Source organism: Phyllostomus discolor, chromosome 4, assembly GCF_004126475.2.
Source record: "Phyllostomus discolor isolate MPI-MPIP mPhyDis1 chromosome 4, mPhyDis1.pri.v3, whole genome shotgun sequence".
NCBI classification, from domain to species: Eukaryota; Metazoa; Chordata; class Mammalia; order Chiroptera; family Phyllostomidae; genus Phyllostomus; species Phyllostomus discolor.
In genome coordinates this window covers 187807052-187827244 of record NC_040906.2, presented here as the reverse complement: position 1 = coordinate 187827244, position 20193 = coordinate 187807052, and the positions used below count along the sequence as shown (strand labels likewise).

Genomic DNA, 20193 nt, shown 5'->3' with positions numbered 1-20193 from the left:
CTATTAACATCCCAAGGCTGGATTGTGGCTCTGTTTCCCTTTTAATCACATGGTCTCACATGGTGCCAGACATCCAAGCAGAAGTAGTCAGAAGGCTCGAAGACTCGGAAGGGTCTGAAGCTGGTGGTGGGAGTAACAAAACCAGAATTGTTTAAACAATATCTCAAACTGAGGGGAGGGGGATATGGATTGGAGGGGGCAGAGTGGATGATGGTAAACTGGTTTAAAGGTTGTTTAATCAGTGCTAAATCAGTGAAAGGATGAATACCATAATCGGGCTGTTATCAACACATTTTCTTTTCATCTCCTTATTTTCTTGAAAAAAATGACTGAGGTACTTTTGGTGCTCAATGTAAAATATGTTGTGTCTTCCTCTCCACTCCTCTTCCAAATGCATGCGTGTATTCTTCCTTCGTCTGTCTCTCCTTCTCTCACTCCCCCTCCCTCCTTCTCTTCCTTTTCCCTCCAAAGTCTTCTTTATTTATATGCATTTTTACCTCATTGTTTCATCAAAACGGGCATATGATTGACACAAGCCTGAGGCAGTCACAGCAGCTGACCCCCTGCCCCTGTTCATAGTTTCCAGTGTGCGCAAAGAGAAAGTTGACCCCATGTGAGATGGAGTGGCGACAGGAAAGACGAAAGGGACATTTCCCTTTGACTCCTGCATCTTCAGGATGATGCAATGCCATACCATTTCCTTCTCTGATTATTTGCCTCACAAACAATGAATTATGGTTTAGAATTTATTTAAATCAATTTGGAGTCATCAAGTAGCACATGGGTGTGTTTCTCTCAGCATGTTCTTTCTGTTTTTGTTCAGCTCTGAGGCTGAATACCCACAGTTACCACTCTGAGAAAATATGTCACAAAGTGTTGTACGATATGAGTATCAATGTGTTATTCATTCCATTGGGAGAAAAAAAAGTTTTTCCTTTACCAACTTAGGTTCAGTCATTGGGGCCTGAGAATTAACTGACAAAAGACACATTAACAGAAGGAGAAAGTTTATTTATATATGTGGGAACATACAAAGAAGTGGCTCCTGACCAGCTAGAGTTAAGAGTTCATCTTAAGAAGAAAAGCTCTCAATAGCACTTCAAGGGAAATAGCACATGGTGGGAAACTCAGGAGAGACAAGTGGAAGGTATGGAAGGTTCTGTGAAGGTTTTGTCTATGTAATTTCTTATCCAGGTATGAGTGGTCCTAAACCTCCCAGAGAGGGGTTAAGGCAGCTGTAGTTTCAAGAGGCTTTGCAAACAAGAAGTTTAGATAAGATTTTTTTTTCTGCAGCTGCTACTGAGTTTTTCGGACTATAAGCGCACTGGACCATAAGACACACCCAGGTTTTAGAGGAGGAAAATAGGAAAAAAAATTTTTGAAGCAAAAAATGTGGCAAAATATTTAATAACATAAATAACATAGGCTGCTGCCCTCTCCTCCCCCCACAGCAAGCCAGGTAAGCCACCCAAATTTGGGGGGAATTTTGCGCCTTGTAGTCCGAAAAATGCGGTACTTAATGAGACGTTTTCATTCAGCTTAAAATAATCTCCATACCACATTTGTGGGTCCAAGTGTTTTTCATCAATTCACTCAACAAATATTAATTGGACACCTACTGTGCGGTAGGCACTGTTCCAGGTGCTGGCAGTATGGCAGAGAACAACATAGAGAAAACCCCAGCCCTCGTAGATCTTACATTCTAGTGAGAGATGAACGATAAACAGCATCAATAAGTAAAATCTGGAGTATGTGTGCTAACGATCAGTGCTGAGGAGGAAAACAGGGCAAGGAAGGAATGAGGAAGCCACGCCGTAATGGGATGTAGAGTTGTACACAAGGAAGCCCGGGGAGACTGGATGACAAGGTGACATTTGAGGAAAGATCTGAGGGCGGAGAGATCAAACTGGGTATTTGTACCCGAAGCATTTTTAGCATTCTGTTGATATTATTAATAGTTATTTACGTTTTTCACATTTGTATGTTAAGACAATACTGGAAATTAACAAAGCTACCGTTTGGGTCTTTGAGGTGACTGCTCAGTTAATGTAATTAAGTACAGAGGGAAGCGCATGGATTTTTAGAAGGGGGTTTTACCGTCAGTCTCTTGAGCAAGCAAAAACTGAGTCGCCACACTGTCATTTGGCTTTGTCAATACCGTCTCCCTACACTGATTTTCCTTCCAGCACCAGTTTAGATTGTTCTGGGCAGGCGACAATAGAGGGGTGATTCTAGAAGTATTCCCATTGTTGCTTCAAAATGCAGTTGTTTCCCTTAGCAACAACCCAATTTGCTAGTCTATTGCCATAGAAATAGAATGTAAAATATATAAGCAGTGTAATCCTACCTCCTATTTTTTAAAACACTCCTTGTCCCCACCCCCTTTTTTCCATTTGTGTCAGTTAGCATCCCTGCATTCCCCTGGCTCTTGGCCCCGCTCTGTCCTTATGGGCCAGGCCAGGCTCCTCAGACCTGCCTTGTAGGAAGAGAAAGAAGAGATGAAAAGAAGCCAAGCAGCAGTAGCCCCCCGGCATGGTTTTCAGTCACATTTGTCTTATTAATAAGTCCTTTAGATTTTCACTGTGACCACTTCTCACAGGAGTCTGTGTCAGATGAACAGTCTTTTAAAAGAAGAGTCCTGATGCTTTGCATTCCTAAGAGAAGCCTCAGCCTGAGTGGCTTCATCCAGGCGTGCACACTCTTCACCATGCTGCACGAACATCTCTGTGGCAGAGCAACTTCCAACCCAAAACTAAGCAGTACTGACTTCAAGTGTTTTCTTTGGACACCTGATGGAAAAAAGTTTCTTATTAATCTTTCTAAAGCCTGGTTGATTAATTAAGCAAATAATTGCTGAGCATCTGTTATAAGCCATATATTGCTAAGCCTAGGGATAGAGCAATTAAAGATAAATTCTTAGTTTTCAAAGAGCTCAGAGTCCAGACTGGGATGCAGACTGGGCAAGGGAAAGAAGAGTGATAAATGCACGGAAGAGTAAGTGCAGACAGCCTTGGAAGCATATTAGACTGGAACCTAACCTGGATTTTGAAGTTCAGGAAGCTTTCTGGAGCTTGGTTTTGAAGGATGGGACAGAGTCACGTAGGTAGAAAACACAGCGTGTGTGAAGGCAGAGGGATCTTGGGAACCCTACTGAGAGTTTTTGGAGGAGGTCGATGAGAGAGAGGGTTGGACACAGAGGCAGCAATGAGATCTGAAGAGTCTTTACTCTGTGTGAAGGAGTTTGGATTTGATCCTAAAAATAGCAAGGACCAATAAACAGAGACAGTGGTAGGAATATGGAGGCCTTACTTTGGAACTTTGGACTTCGGAAAGTTTACCATCATCTTAATGGAGAATGAATTAGAGAACAGGGCAACAAGAGAGGAGGGGGAAGGGAGGCCAGTTAAAATAAATAAGTTATCAGGATATAGTGTACAGCACAGAGAATATAGTCAATAATATCACAGTAACTCTGCACAGATGGTTACTGGACATGTCATAGTGACTACAATGTAAGATACAGAAATGTTAAATCACTGTGTTGTAGTAATATTAATAATAATATTGTATGCCAACTATACTTTAATTTTTAAAAAATGTTTGAAAAACTCTGTAGAATTAGTACAGAAGAAATGTCAGAAGGACCTGATCTGGGCCACAGCACTGAGTTTAAACCGGACAACATTTGGCAGTCAGTTTGGTATGGGGAGCAAACGAAAGGAAAGAATGGAATCCAAGATGCGCACCCAAGGCTGACCAGCTGTCTGTTTGAAAAAGTGAATGGATATTGATGGTATCCTGGAACAGCTGTACAGTATAGGCATTTGGAAACATTATAAGCTCTTATGGTATAACAGAATTTCCCTATAGCAGAAAGAACACTAAATGTGAAATCTAATGAGCTGGGTTTAAACCACATGTTTTCACTGAAAAGATTATTTCTGATCATTTGTAAATTGAAGGTAATTATAGACCTTCTCTGTATGACACAAGCTTATTTATGACCATCAAATGAGGTAGGTTATTGAAAATTAGCTTTTTTTCTTTTAAATCATAGAGCATGATAACATTGTAAGTTGGTAGTGGCACTAGCTTCAGGGCACAGGTTTCCATCTCAATGAGAGGACACAACGGCAAAGTGGAACTACTTTGGTGGTGGTCCCCGCCCTGCCTCCTGCTGGCCTGAGTCCTGGCTGGCGGATTTCCAACGTGCATGGCACAGCATGACAGACACTCCAGCCATGGGCATTGGGTGTGGAGACTTGAGCTCCTTCAGGTGGTTTGTTTGGCCTGTGTTCACTGCCTCTTTGCTGGAGTCCAGTTTTATTTCCTAGTCTGTGGAAATTGCTCTGTGATTCTTGTTCCCTGATCTGTCACCTGAAGACATACCAGGTCTTCTGCTCTGGATTAGGATAATCTTTAGCCTTACGTTAGCAGCCCGAGTAACGGGATTCTCTAATGTACCCCTGGGTACCTAGGAACCCAGGATTGCCACTGGGAAAGGAGACAGCTCCCTTCCAGAGGCTGGCCTCTGCCCACAGCCAGAGAATGGTCCATGAGAGGGAGGTCAGTGCCCACCCAGTCCTGGCATTATGTTGGTCATAGTTTTCCACAAGACAGTGTGCCTGGTCACCCTCTATTAAGACTTGGAAACCTGTCAGAAACGTACAAACTGGAGCTGGTAAGGACATACCCCCACACCTTCTACATCCTCCGTAGCAGTGCTGTCGCAAGTGGAGAATGTATACCCCAGGGAGTCTGCAAAGTGATGTGATTACCTATTTCTGTAGGTGATTTTTTCTTTTTAATCTCTGCTTCCTTTTATAATCTTCTCGTTGCTTTTCATATTTTGTAGTTTTCCTATAATGTATTTAAGCGTGTATTTATTTTTATTCTTGCTATTTAGGACTCAATTTCTGGAAGTTATATTTGATTCTGTCCCAAATCTAACCATTTTTCAGAGTATCTTTTATCCTTTTGTTATATTTTTATTTATTTTATATTCTTATGTTAAATGTACTTAATATACTGTTTTTTAATGTTACAAAGTTTTAGAGATTAATATTTGTCAAATCAGCTCTCACTAGTGATGAATTGTTTCCTAATATATTTAAAAGTTTTGGATTGTGAGCTCAATTTCAGTGTTTCCTTATCAGTGAGAACCCTGCATAGCCTATATTAAGGGCATGTCCCTTTAAGATGTTTTTGCTTTGTTTCTGCTAGGAATTCCAGGGATGTCCCACAGTTCAAGACCGGTGATGGGTATTATGACAAGTGTAGATTTGACCTCCAGACAGCATGAGGAACAGCCTGTGGCTGAAAGCATTCAGAAGAGACTCATTTCTGCCCACTCAGAGCTTGGTTTTGAGACAGACAAGCTTCCTTTTTGTTTCCTAGTACTGTGGGCTAACTTTTTTCTAATGCACACTTTCATCAAATTAAAGTTTTTCACAGACTCTGGTTTTGTGTGTTGTAGCTCTTCACCTAGCGTAGGCATAAGTCCTCATTTCCTATCCCCTCATGAGCATTAAGACTAATGTCCCAGATAAGGGATTGGCAAACAGTGGCCCAAAGGCCAAAACCAATCTGCCTCTTCTTGGTAAATAAAGTTTTATTGTAGCACAACCATGCCCATTTGTTTATGTATTGACTGGGCTGTTTTCATGCTACAATGGCAGAGTTGAGTAGCTGCCACAGAGGTTATGTGGCCCACAAGTCTGAAAATATTCAGTGTCTGGTCCTTTACAGAAATGTTTGCCAACCCCTGCCATTGATTAATGAGATGGAAAGCCTTACCCCATTCCCATACCATAGGCTGCAGGGACATCAGTTCTTGTGATAACCTGTTGATTTTCCTTTCTCCCCTTCAGTTCCTAGCAGCCTTCTTTACTTTTTTGTAATCCTGGCTAGGCATTTAAAAGAATGTCTGTTTTATTTAATCTAGATTTTTATAGCAGGAAGTTTTTCTGGTACTTAGTCTACTGCATTACCAAAACCAAAAGCCTCCTTCTACTGCCTTTGGACAGTAATATATTATTCATTCTATATTTCTTTGAGTTGACAATTCGACTTAATCGTTTAAAAATTTTCTTTGTTTTCTAACACAATTCTTTAAGGCTATGAAAATTTTCATCTATATACCTCTATATCTTTGGGCATTTGATATGTAATGCTCTCCCTGCCTTTCTTTCTAACTCTTATGTAATCCCCGCAGTCATTTCATTGATCAATTTGTTGCTTATTTTAAAATGGCAATAGTCAGTTTTCAAATATATTTATTGGCTATGTTATTTTTAATATCCTGTGGTCAAAGATCGTGTTCTTTTATGATATCAGTTCTTTGGAACTTGTTGAAATTTTTCTTTGTGGCTGAATATGTGAACAATTATTATGTTTTCCATATATGTGTGAAAGGAATTAATTTATGTCTCTGTGCAGGGATCTCTCTGTGTATGTTAGATTTGTTCATTGTGCCATTAGGGTCTCTATATTAAATTTGTCACCTGGATATATCAGTTTCTTAAAGAGTTCTATTAAAACCTATTGTGGTTTATTTTTTTTTAAGATTTTTTAAATTTATTTTTAGAGAAAGGGAAAGGGAGGGAGAAAGAGGAGGAAACATCGATGTGTGGTTGCCTCTTACACTCCCCGCACTGGGGACCTGGCCTGCAACCCAGGCAGGTGCCCTGACTGGGAGTCGAACCAGTGACCCTTTGGTTTGCAGGCCGGCACTCAATCCACTGAGCCACACCAGCCAGGGAAAATATATTCTAGTTTAGATTTGACTTTTTCTTTGTAATTTTATTAACTCTGCTTGATATATTTTAATGCTGTGATGTGAGTGTAAAAAGCCATGATCATTGTCTTCTTTGGGGTTGTCAATACTAATGCTAGATTTGCTGGCTTATAAATGTTAGAAATCAATTATTTTTAAATGGCCAAGTCAGACTCTGCTGTGAGTTGAACCTAGCTGTGGGCTGCCAGTCCTGTGCTCCAGCAAAATGTAGCCAAGGAACTTGTTCTTGTGATCTCTTCTGGTCTGTTGGTTTTACACTAGGTGTCTACAGAGACAGGGCTTGATCATTTGATGGCCCTGCACCTGTAACTCCAGTCCGAGACAAAGGGTATGCCTTTCTGGATGATACCTCCGGGTCTGGGGAGGTCTCTACCAGATGCCCTCTAAACCCCTTTCACTTGACCCAGTTTTCCATATTTGACTGACGTGCTTGACAGTTAGGGGTACAGAGGTGTAGATATTTCCTTCTTACATAAAAGATGACATTCCCTCTCTATTTTTTATTTTAAAAATGTGTTTTAGTCTTGGGGAATTGGGGTGATGTAAAAATAACCCTTTATCATTGTCAACAAGTAAGACCTCAAAGTTTTCTTCTTAACCAATGCCTTCCACTGGTTTTATTCTCCTTGTAGAGTGAAATACTGTAATAGCACCAGAAGCTAGAAAAGAAAAAGATTAATTAGATATGATAGATATTGATGCTATTCATACTTATATCTAGAATCAATGAAAAATCTGGTTTAGTGGGTAAAAGAATCCAAGTGGGCTTTAAGAAAAAATACTTTCGTGGATTTCAGTACACAGGCCCTACTGTATTTGTAACAGTCGTGAAAACATGAGCACACTGTCTGAGTGATGTTGAGAGTGTCTTTTTTTTTTTTTTTTTTTGGTCCTTGAAGCTACTTTTTTAGGGTTTCATCTTACTGTTTCCCTTATTAAAGCTATCTGCTAAAATAAGGAAAAATGCTCTTGGAAAAAGTTGATGTTCAAAATGTAGAATGTAACTAATGTGTCAATCTTCTCTCCCCATTTTTCCTTTTGTAGTATGACTATGAATATGATGAAAATGGCGACAGAGTCATTTTGGGAAAAGGCACTTACGGGATAGTCTATGCAGGTCGAGACCTGAGCAACCAAGTCAGAATCGCGATTAAGGAAATCCCAGAGAGAGATAGCAGGTACAGTAATCTTGATTAATAAAAAGGCATTTCCTAAGGTATTCTAGGTGGTTTTTAGTCTTTTTGAAAATATATTAGTGATATAAATAATGAAACTGTCTGGAAACTCCATTGTTTTAATTAGTTCCCTGTGAGGTGTAGCTGCTGCTGTACCTTTTGTTGATTCAGTCCCAAATCTCAGGTAGGAAAGGACAGCATCCCTGAGGCAACAGGGACAAGACTCTTAAAGAGTGGAGAAGAGAATGGCCCTGTGGTGTTGGGCCCAGGTTATGTCGGACAGCACTTGGTTTATTATATGGCTAGATGGGGAAGCAGCACTGTCAGAAATGGTTTGAACCAGTTGCCAGTCTGGCATGTAAGGAGATTGGAAGTTGTCACTCCATCCGGACAACAAATAGAAGGCTGAACACATTGAGAACCAACAGCTCTTCTCAGATCCATCAGGGAAGTAAGGTCACAGGACAGCCCACTGCCCCCCAAGTTTGAGAGACAGTCATAGGGGAGTCCCATACTTTTTTGAGTTTCGCTTCCAGAAGCCCCACCAGCTTCTCACTGTGAATATAAGAGAAAAATCCCCTCATGCTTTTGAGAGGGGGAGGAGAGAAAGGAACCATTTTGAAATATGCCAGAGCATTCTATTCTTCTTAACAAGGCCAACCCTCAGGAGAAACTATTTTTACCAGGGCCTAACCTCTTGGGGTGTTATCAGAGCGTAACCAACTTGGGAGAAGGGAAGTATCAAACCCCAGCCCTTCCTATCCATCCTGTCCCACCTAAGGGGGTGGGGGGTAGACTGACAAGTGCGGGTGAAGTTCACAGCCCAGTGGCACAGGCTCACTAAAAGACCAAGACCTAATCACAGGGCTATAGAATGCGTCCCCTCCTGGAGTTCCTCTACCTATTACACCATGTCTAGCTTTCAACAAAAATTACAAAGCATACTAAAAGGCAGAAAGGCACAGTTTGAAGAGACAGAGCAAGGATCAGAACCAGTCTCAGATATGGCTGGGATGGCTGGAATGTTGGAATAATCACATCAGGAATTTAAAACAGTTGTGATGAATATACTAAGGGCTCTACTGGATAAAGTAGGCAGCGTGTAAGGACAGATGGAATGTTAGCAGAGAGGTGGAAACCCTAAGAAAGACCCAGGTAGACATGCTAGTGATCAAAAACCTGTAAGAGAAGTGAAGAATGCTTTTGATATGCTGGATGCCTGGTTCAGTGTCTGTGCTTGGGGCTATGTCTATAGAATCTTGCAAAATGAAAGAAAGAGAACAGAATATCCAAGAACTGTAGACAACTACAAGAGGTGTAATGTGCACCTACTGGGATTAGCAGAAGGAAAAGAGAGGAAAAAAGAACAGGAGAAACATTTGAAGAAATGGTATGAACCACATGTAGCGGGGGAGGGGGGGTTCAGAAAGAAGAAAGCTGTTCAGGGGAGAAACAGCTCTGGTAAGACAGGATTTTCTGTGCTCCCAGCTCTAGTGTTCCATCCTCTCATTTTCTTCTCCAACCAGTGATTCATCCTTCTCCCGATCTCATGATTTCTGCTGTCTCATGACTGAAAGAGGATGGGATTGAGTGCATTGTTGCATTGTTGCTACGGTCCTTATTTGGCCGAACTTTAATGCCAGACTACATCATGGACTGGTTTAGGCTCCCTTCGAGTCCACTAGTTTTCTGTGTCTGTGATGTAGGGTCACATGTCCAGTTTTCTTCAGAAAAGATGCTCTCCTAAGCTTCCTGGGTCATTTGGCTACCCAGCCTCTCCACCTGTTGAGTCTAAAAGGCACCTCAGGGTTAACAAGGTCAAAACTGAACCATGGGTTTTCACCCCCATATGTACTCTACCTGAAGTATTGCCCGTCTCAGTTAAGGTTGCCCCATCTATCCAGCTGTTCAGACTACAACCTAGGATTTGTTTGGATTCCCCTCTCACTCATACCTACTCCCTCAACAGGTTGTACTGTTGTCTCAGTATCTGCAGGAAATTGTGAGTCTTTTCATTCCCACCCCCACTCCAGTCTAAGCCTTCAGCTCCCTCACCTGGACTCTCTACTGCAAAGACCTTGTGACCAGCCTCTGCTTTCACTCTTCCCTCCACCCCAACTCCCTCCCCCCTCAGAGAAGCCAAAGAGATCTTTCTAAAGTTGAAGTCACATCTTGTCACTACTGCTTAAAACCCTTCCATGGATTTTTGTTGTAACCATCCTAAAACCCAGAACCCTCAGCATCGATATCTGCCTCCCTCTGTGGCCTCGCCCCCTCCTCTGCAGCCACGCTGGCCCGTCTCTACCCATCAGGCACGCCGAAGTTCATTCCCCAGAACTCAGCGGGATTGCCTCATTTTCATCATCTAGTTCTCAGTTCAAATTTCAAGCCATCAGAGAGGCCTTCTCTGACTACCCCGAGCTGAAAAAGACACTCTTCTCTCATGCAGCCAGTGCGCCCGGTCCCAGCTGTCTTTCTGTCTCTCCGTCCTACTCGGACACTCACAGGGGACCACTCTGCCTCCAGCCTCCCCACCTACATTCCAGGCAGGAAGAAGAGAAAGGAAGACCAACCTTTCCAGAAATGTCCAGCATACTTTTACCTCTGTTTTGTTAGCCAAAAGTAACCACCCCTAACTATAAGGGAGGATTAGGAGCTCAATAGCTTTTCAGATGACCATTTATTTCTCCAAACAAAATCACAGAAAGAAGAACCGATACTTGGCAGGCACACAGCTGTTGCCGTCTGCCATATGCATGGTTTCATGTTTTCTATGCTGTTGTCTCTATGCTGCTGGTTAATTCATGAGATGTTCATGAATTCCTACAAAATAACAATAGAAATTATTCATTAGATACCTAGGGTAATACACATATATAAATTTGACATTAAAATTTCTGTTAATGATTCTTACAGGTTTTTAAGTAATATATATATAGGGTAGATGTTTGAAACAAGATAAAATGTAAAAGGGTTGTCACTCAAATTGCTGCAGCAGACTCACTGATCTTTGGCAACAGCCCCTCCCCTTCCTGCACTGATGAACATAAGTAGGTACTTGGAAGAAAGCCACTTTTAAAATCATCTTTGTAACTTAAGTTTATTCAACTGTGAGTGCACACACAGCACACCCATAGCAACAAAGGCCGTGTTCCATTACAGTGCATTTGGCAGAATGTGGGTTGTCGGAAAACATGTGCGTGACAGGCCTTTCTCTTGAACGGCTGGCACAGGGCATCTTCCTGTTACCTACAGAAGAAGATCACGAAGTCTATCATGTTATTGTGAGATGCAGCACACACGGATATTTCCCTCTGTGTGATCTGGAGAGGTTTTGATGTTGCAGTTCAAACGTTAGCAGTTAGGATAATTACTAAGGTAGTAGGATGAGTGTGAATAATGCATGATCCCGCATACACTAAACATTGCCATCTGTAAAGAAGGATCATAGCAACAAGGAGCATCCTCTGTGTTTCCTTGACACTCTAAAAACACTTTGTTAGAGAATCAAAGTGGAATAAGATGAAGGTGGAGTGAGTACAGTGTCATAATCCCAACTAGTTGTTCATTTCAGGTTGATTTCTGCCCCTGACATCCTACACACCCCTGAGCTATTTATTTAGATCACTTATTCTCTACCCAGCTGTATTTTAGAGCTAACTGGGGAACTTTTAAAAATACTGATACTCAGGCCCCAGCCCAAAAATTCTGGGATGGACCTGTGATATTTTTTAAAAGCCCTCCAAGAGATGGAAAGGCCCACCATTGTGGGAACCCCTGGTTTAGGTGGTTGTAGTGTGAATTTGATTCAGGGTAGGTACTCTGGAGAAAATACAGTGAATAACTTTTCAAGGCAGAATATTTATAAGTATCTCTGATTATATCATTCCTTCTTTTCATTGTTACAACTAGCTGAGAAGAAATAGAATTTTCTTATAATTCTCATAGACAAGTGTAGCTAATTGACCTGAACAGATTGTAATTTCATGCTCATGCAGTGCTTGGTACTTTCTCCTACATTTAGTGAAAATTTCTGGGTGTTACCAATTATTTCCATACTGGAGAAGAGTCCTTATTCTTAGCTAGGGTGAATCCTGATTATTATTGTAATTTTTGAGCTATCCTTTGGTTACACAATATGGGAGTTGGGGGAAGACCTATATTTCCTCCTCCAGGATTTTACATTTAGACAGTCATGATTGATTTTCAGTAGAGGGTCAGGAGGTGGGAATTCTTCAGTCAATCACAAACTGATTCAATCACTTGATTATGGTTATTTAGTCATCTTGATTTCCTAAATTTGTACAATTAGGTCCAATATTTGTCACTAATTTGTCTCATGTATATTAAGAGCAATCTTATCGAATAATGTTAATTAAAGTGTTAAAACCCCATGGAAAAAATAACTTGCAACTGTTTTCACAGCTGAGAGTCATCACCTAAGTATCCGATTGGTGACATTCTGTGCTGGTATTTCTTATGGTGTCTCACTCAAGCAGTTATCAAAATGACAGTGCTCCTCACTGATACCCTGTCAAAAGGTTCAGTTTAATAGCTGCCTTCATAATTCCTAGAACTATTCTATAGGAAGATAAAATGAGTAAAAGTCCATTTTTTGTTGTTGGCAGTTTTCTGAGTAATATTTCACAGTTTATAAAAGTTTGTTTAAATTAAACAAATTTGGATTTTTTGCAATCTAATATCACTTTAGTTTATAGCTTATCTTGAAAGGGTTCATGAAAATAATGTTATTCAATACTAACCAATTCTGGTATTTGTTTTTGACATTCACAAAAATCCATTCTGCTTATATGGATTTGCCACTGTAGTGTCTGAGCATTTCTTGCATGTAGGACTGAAACAAGTTACGAGGCATCAGATTTGTACTTAAAATATGCCTTAGTAGCTAGTGCCTTTCGTACCTGTACCCTTCCTTTTACAGCAGAAAGAAAATTAGGTAATAGTTTTGATACTGTTTATCATTGCTGACATCCTACCATAGTTAGTTATGTAATAATTAAATTAGAGCTACAGTGGGTTCAAGATTGTTAAGAGTCTGCAAATTTTATAGTGCTTAAAATAGTCATCAACAGTGTTCTTCTGTCTGTTCCAGTCATATGAAATACTTTCATTGTATAATTTGATAAAACAACATATACCAAGAACATGATTTTGAATTCTGGTTTAAAGCTGGTCTTTCAGTGTAGAGTCCTAGTTAGGACTGATTTTTTAAAAGCCTTATATAATAGAATTGGCGGGCACAATAATGTGAGGGTTTCAAGGCAAAGGGCCCAAGGAAAATTGGGATATAAATGGTTTTATGTTTTCACTGAAGAGTTTGTGAGCCTTTCAGTAAGTTCTAAAATGAACATTGAAGTTGCTTAAATTTTTACCTTTCTGGGCAAAAGTCTCCTGGAATAGTAAAGTTACACTATGAGGCCAATGGAATTATGGCCAAAGAGGCCATAATGAAGTTATGTTATGAGGCCAAAGGTATGTAAATGTAGGCAGTGAGCTATGTGGATGATTTCAGTTTTCCTGGGTTCAAATCTTAACTCTGTCACTTACAAGCTTTGAGATCTCAGGCAGGTTAGATATCCTCTCTGTGAATCAATTTCCTCATTTGTAAAATGGTCATCTTTAATAGTACCTTCTCATGGGGTTGTGAGAAATGAGTTAATATATACAAGAGGTTTAGAATAGTGCCTGACACAGTTCCCCTCAGACCCTACCATGGCTCCAAACACACACAGACACACACACACACGTATGATGTTTACCTTTTATATTGTGCAAATTTATACACTAAAGTCTGGCTACATAATTAGCTCATCGACACTTGCATGTCTGTTAGATACTCCCAGCCTCTGCATGAAGAAATAGCGTTGCATAAGCACTTGAAGCACAAGAATATTGTCCAGTATCTGGGTTCAATCAGTGAGAATGGTTTCATTAAGATCTTCATGGAGCAAGTTCCAGGAGGTAAGAGCTGTTTTTCTTTCTTTAACATCTATAAATTTCTAGGGCCTCGAAGAGGAGTAAAACTGAATGGGATTTACAAGTTTATAGGTGTTATTTTGCCCAAGTTAAAAGAAAACTTAGCTATACGACATTACCTAGCAGTTTACTAGAAGATAGTAAGTAAATATCTGAACTGTTTTATGTCATTCATTGTGACTTGGATTAAGATTAGCAAATACGTGGCTTTTACTACTTACTGTTGATGAGCATCTTCAGAGCAGGGATACTTCCTGTTCATATATTTTTTAAGTTTTTAAAAGAATGAGTTTTATTTTTTATTGTATTCTTTCTATTATCATTTATCTCCCTTATACCTTCCTTCCTCCACAATCACAACTGTTACCATGAGTCCTTTATCCTTTTTGCTCAGTCCCTACACCCCCTAACCTCCCCCCCACCACTAGCAGTCATCTGCTCTCCATCTGTGAGTCTGTCTCTGTTTTGCTTGTTAGTTCAGTTTGTTCACTAGACTCCACATATAAGTGAAATCATATGGTATCTGTCTTTCTCTGACTGGCTTATTTCACTCAGCATAATGTTCTTCAGGTCCATCCACATTGTCTCAAAGGGTAAAGTTTTCTTCGTTTTTATGGCTGAGTGGTATTCCATTGTATAATGTCCCATAGCAGTTTTATCCATTCATCTACTGATGGACACTTGGGCTGCTTCCATATCTTGGTGATTGTAAATAATGTTGCAATGAACATAGGGGTGCATATGTTCTTTCAAATGAGTACTTTGGGTTTCTCCAGATATATGCCTATTCATATTTGAGCCCAAGTATCTGGTACGGTTCCTGGACCACTGTAAGTAATTGATAAATGTTAGATTAAATTAGTGTTAGATTATTAGTATACTTGAAGGAACTCATTTGGATTAGATTTTATTTGCTGTTTTCCCCTACTCTGCAGGGAGTCTTTCTGCTCTCCTTCGTTCCAAATGGGGCCCACTGAAAGACAATGAGCAAACTATTGCATTTTATACAAAGCAAATACTCGAAGGATTAAAATACCTCCACGACAATCAGATAGTTCACCGGGACATAAAGGTAAGATGGACTAGGATTTATTTTTGTCAGTTTCATGGTGGGTAATTGTTGTATTTGCAAAATCCATGTTGTATTGTGAGTATTAACTTAGAGTGGCGATTAAATAAATCTTAGAAATAGGAATATAAGATTTTGCTCTGCCCTGAATCAGTTACTGATGTTCATTTCTTATCTACTTAAAGAATAAAGGTCTTAACCATGTTCAACCAACAAAAACTGAATTTTCGCTGCACGCCTGGCACTCTTCTATGTGAGTGTTGGCACAGCAGAGCAAAGTTGAGCAGGGTATTGTCCTGGCTCCTGGAAATGTAGAGGATGGTTAATCTTTCCATACTTGCTCCTAGGCGCTGCTTAGTAAATATTTATTGACTAAACAAATAAATTGTTAGAAGGAAAAAAATCTCACAACTGTGATTTTTTTCATGGACTGAACTAAAATTAAATAAGTTAGTAGGATCGCTTTAAAAAGAGAATATTCAGGGCTAATCAATTTCTGACACAGGCTGGACTATGGAAAGGTAAGTTAATATCGCTACCCTAAATTAAAATCAACCCAAATGACTGTTTATTTGTGATATCCTTAAATATTCCAGAAAAAGAAGTAAAGCAACATAGGAAAGTAAAGTGACTGGGAAATTATGAATATCATAATTGAATTCATCATGCATGTGCCATGTACAGATAACCCCTGCTATCTGTGAAATACAGCAGGTTCTAACTAGGAACCGTGTTTGACCTTGTGACCCAAGTAGCAGACTGTGGAAAACTGGTAAAATATAAACAAAAATGGTGTCAAGGATTCACTATTGAAATTAACTGTTAATGAAGAGTACAGAATGTATCCTTGTTTGCTCTAAGGACACCTTTCTTACTGGACTTGTGAGCCAACAATAAACAGTATTGGAAGAAAGATAACACTTTTGATTAAAGTCCTCTGTTCTCTAGGGTGACAATGTGTTGATTAATACCTATAGTGGTGTTCTCAAGATCTCAGACTTCGGGACATCAAAGAGGCTTGCTGGCATAAACCCAAGTACTGAAACTTTTACTGGTATGTCTTTGCAATGATGATACAGCTCTTATGTATTAGAGAAATAATTGCTGCATTTGAGCATAATGTGAGAGACAAACTTAGTCATTTTCGCAGACGTTGCTGTTGATACCTTTTGATGATTACTGAAAAATGTTACGCGGAATTTGATCTGGCCGTTTTTTCATCTTGCATTTATATGACTTGTTCAGTCTCCTTGCTTTATGCTACTGAAGATTTTTTTAAAACTATGCATTTATTATTTGCTTTTCATGTCGTTACTTCTCTCCTGGATGGCCTACAAATCACTATAAACCTGACAAGATGGGGTTTTTTTTTTTAACATTTTTAGTCTAATCTCTCTGTGATTCTTACTCATACCTTAATCACTTCCCATGTGGACTGTGAATTCCCTCTTTCCTCCTCTGTTTACTCCCTGTGGTGTTTTCCCCTCCTCACAACATAAATAACTGCAGGGTTTCTGTCTGGAAAGAGGAAGTGACTCACGGACTCAGAAGTGGGGTGGGGAGAGAGCTTTCCTCAGAAGTTGGGCAGTGCAGCCACTTAGCTGCCTCTGCAGCAGAATCCTGGGAGGGTGGAGACAAAGTGATTCCCAAAAGGTAACAGTAGCCAAGAGGAAACTGAGGCTCAGAGAGATTAATGCCCTCCCCAGCAGCTACAGGGAGGGCACCTGGAACTTCTGCCTGTTGTGCTGCCAAGTGCTCATCACTCCATTTTGCTATCTCTCATGAAGTATTAAGTTCTTACTATTATTATGAGAGGGGGGGATTTAGGAAAAGGAAAGATAATAACCTTGGTCGAATACAAAGCACAATGGCCAGATGTCCCCATTTCTGAGTTCTGTGGGGTAGGAAATGGTGCCTCCACTTTGCAGATGAGGAAACTGAGAGAGAACAGGACTGCTCACGCAGCTGGGGGTCGCACCAGTTTATAACTGATGGAACTCAGGGTTGTTTTTGGTTTTGCCTTCTCTGCTTTGACCTTCTTGATTCCGTCAGCCTTTCTCTTCACCTTGCTGAGGTGTCTGTTCTGGAAGCCTGGAAAGAGGAAAAGAAGAGCGAGAAATTCCCTAAGTTTTCCCCTCAGAACATTCCATCAGCAACACCTCTGGCCTCGTTCCTAGTCTCAGGGCAATGGGAATTTCGGGGTAACGAATTAGACACATTTAAAATGTATTTTTTTAACAAAACCAATTCCAATTTATTAGTAACTTTAAATGTCTGTACAATTTGACAAGAGACATTTCAGATGCATCAAAGACTCAGTAACTTCTTTTTTATTTTTTTAAGACTTTATTTTTAAGAGAGGGGAATGGAGGGAGAAAGAGAGAGAGAACTATCGATGTGTGAGAGAAGCATCAATCAGTTGCTTCCTGCACGAACCCCCAACAAGGGACCTGGCTCACAACCCAGGCATGTACTCTGGCTGGGAATTGAACCTGCGACCTTTTGGTTTGCAGAACAACACCCAGCCCACTGAGCCACACCAGTCAGAGCTTGGTAACTTCTGAGAGGAAAATCTCTACTTTCAGCACTTATTTGGACAAGATGTTAATTTAATGTCTTCTGCTAATCTTGAAAAGAATTTTTTTATTAATTCTCGAAGGAGTTGTAGTAAAACATTCATCCCAGAACCCTCTCAACCCTGCCTGTACTTCCCTCAATGGCCTCACATGAGAAGGACATGGTGACTAATGTGCGGAGTCTGTTCCCAGTGCTGATCACGAGGGCCTGGGGTGTACAGGTCTTGATGTGCTCCTGCTGGCCTCACAGCCCTGACTCGAAGCCAGCCCAGTCCTGGGGGCTTAGTCAGCCTCTGATGAAATGCGGTGGAAGACATCAATGTGTTTCACCTCTCGGTGATGTGACGAGAGGGAAGGCAGCAGCGACCACGATGTATGGAGTGCTTGCTGTATACCCAACTGTGTTAAATGCTTTATATATGTTGTTTTATTGAAGTCCAGACCTAATCCTTACGTATCATCATCCCAGCTTGTGGTGAGAAAATAAAGGTTCAAAAAGGTTAAATACTTTGCCCAAGGTCACAAAGCTAGTAATACAGCTACAATTCAAACTAGATTTAACATGTCAAGTGGAATTAATGAACTTCTCCCAAAGCTGTTCCACCCACACTTTTCCTCATCGGTTGGCCTCTCCAAACTTAGAACCATCCATGGTGCCTCTCTTCTCACACTCCCACCCAGTCCTCAGGGAAACCTGCTGGCTCTGTCTTCCAAGCGTGTCCACAACTGGAGCAGTTCCTGGGCGCCTCCACGTCCACCACCCTCATCTCTCACCTGCATTACCTCAGTGGCCAGTTCCTGTCCCCCCCGCTTCCTCTCTTGCCCGCCACTGTCTGTTCTCAGCCACAGGCAGAGTGATCCTTTAAAAACTTAACTGAAGCCCTGTCACCAGAGACGTCAGTGGCTTTCTACTTATTTCCGAGCAAACAAATGCCCAAGTCCTTACAGTGGTAGACAAGGCCCTGACCTGATTTGGAGCCCGTTACCTTTTGGAACTCATTTCTTACTCTTCCCCCTTTGCTCGTTCTGTCCAGAAACATAGGCCTTCCTACATTTCTTCATCATGCCACAGGGCCTTTGCACTTGCTTTTCTCTCTGCTCGTAACACTCTCCTCCCAGCTCTGCAGGTCTGTGTCCCTCTCCTCCTTTAAGTCTCAACTCAGATGTCATCTTGGTGAGGCTCTCCCTGTTTCCATGGCAGCCCTCCCTGGGCACTCCTGCTACCCTTTTCTTGCTCTTCTTTTTTGTCAGAACACATAATTTCCTAACATAATTCATAATCTACTTATTTATTATGCTGTAGTTTATTAGTCTGTCTCCCACTACGAAAGTGTCAGCTGCACAAGCCCAGCTTCCTCTACAGCTGCATTCTGAATGCCTGAGGCAGTGCCCGGCCCAGAGTGGGCCCTCACTGGAGAACAGCCGAATGAATGAATGAATGAATGAATGGACAAAGTGTGATGTCAGAACTTAAGTGTTTAGCTACTAAGCTGTATTAGCTCCCCAGATTGGCTTGCAGCTTTTACATAAAATATTGTGTGTTGTGCGTTTGTGGAGTAAAGAGAGCAGGTCTGAACACATGACTAAACCTGTTCTTACTGGCATTTGCTCAGTCGGGGGTAATTAAACACAGTTGACAGCGCGTTTTGAAATATTATCTAATGAATAAAAACATTGCACAATTTATTGTTAAATTGGACAATTCCATTTTTTTCAATTCACTATATTGTCCAATTTTTTCAATTGTCCAATTCTTTTTCAATTGTCCAGATTTTTTTCAATTCACTATATTGTTGGTCAGTTGTGATTCCTACTCAGATTCTCTCATTAATTCTATTTTAGACCAAGAGACAACAAAAAGGAACAGTGGGCTCCAATATATATTTTCTAAAGACCATTTGATTTTATTTACATTATGAAAAAGCAGCCCTGGCTGGTATGGCTCAGTGGATTGAGCACTGGCCTGTGAACCAAAGGGTCACTGGTTCAATTCCCAGTCGGGGCACATGCATGGGTTGCGGGCCAGGTCCCCAGTAGGGGGAGTGTGAGAGGCAACCACACATTGATGTTTTTCTCCCTCTCTTTCTCTCTCCTTTCCCCTGTCTCTAAAAATAAATGAAATCTTGTAAAAAATGACTATGTTGGGGAAAGCTGTAAATGAAGATAAATCACCAATGGTAGTGATTTGAAGAGTGTGGTTACCTTATCCTTGGCCAGGTGAAATGCTTCCATCCAGTAATTTTGCTGATTTAACCTGAGAGCAGAAATAATGAGGTCTGGAGGATAAACCTGCCAAGACAACAGTATTTGATAAAGTTAATATACTTTTATTTCCTTTTATGACAATAGCCAGTTTCTGGCTCGTGACAGTGGGTTTTCATAGGAACAACTAAGAGGAGTCACATAGCAGCTTTCACCTACAAATCATGCACAGACGTTCATGAAAGTGTTGTCTGTGTTTATTGAAACGTCTGTCACTGGTTAGAAATCAGAAAATACTGACGTGGCTTTTTTTGGCAAATGCCTCAGGATTTGAAACAATTCAAGATGGCGTCTTGGATGAGTTCCTGTTTACTGATT

The 20193-nt window shown here is 40.7% G+C and overlaps 1 protein-coding gene across 2 annotated transcripts in view; it reads left to right on the top strand.

Moving 5' to 3' along the window:
* Positions 1-20193, top strand: part of MAP3K5 (mitogen-activated protein kinase kinase kinase 5) — a 180914-nt gene that overhangs the window by 126535 nt on the left and 34186 nt on the right. For both annotated transcript variants that reach the window (XM_028508900.2, XM_036024775.1), the window contains exons 15-18: positions 7841-7974; positions 13826-13953; positions 14904-15040; positions 15986-16091. In XM_028508900.2, the coding sequence (XP_028364701.1) occupies positions 7841-7974; positions 13826-13953; positions 14904-15040; positions 15986-16091 (505 nt within the window). The remainder of the gene's footprint in view (positions 1-7840; positions 7975-13825; positions 13954-14903; positions 15041-15985; positions 16092-20193) is intronic.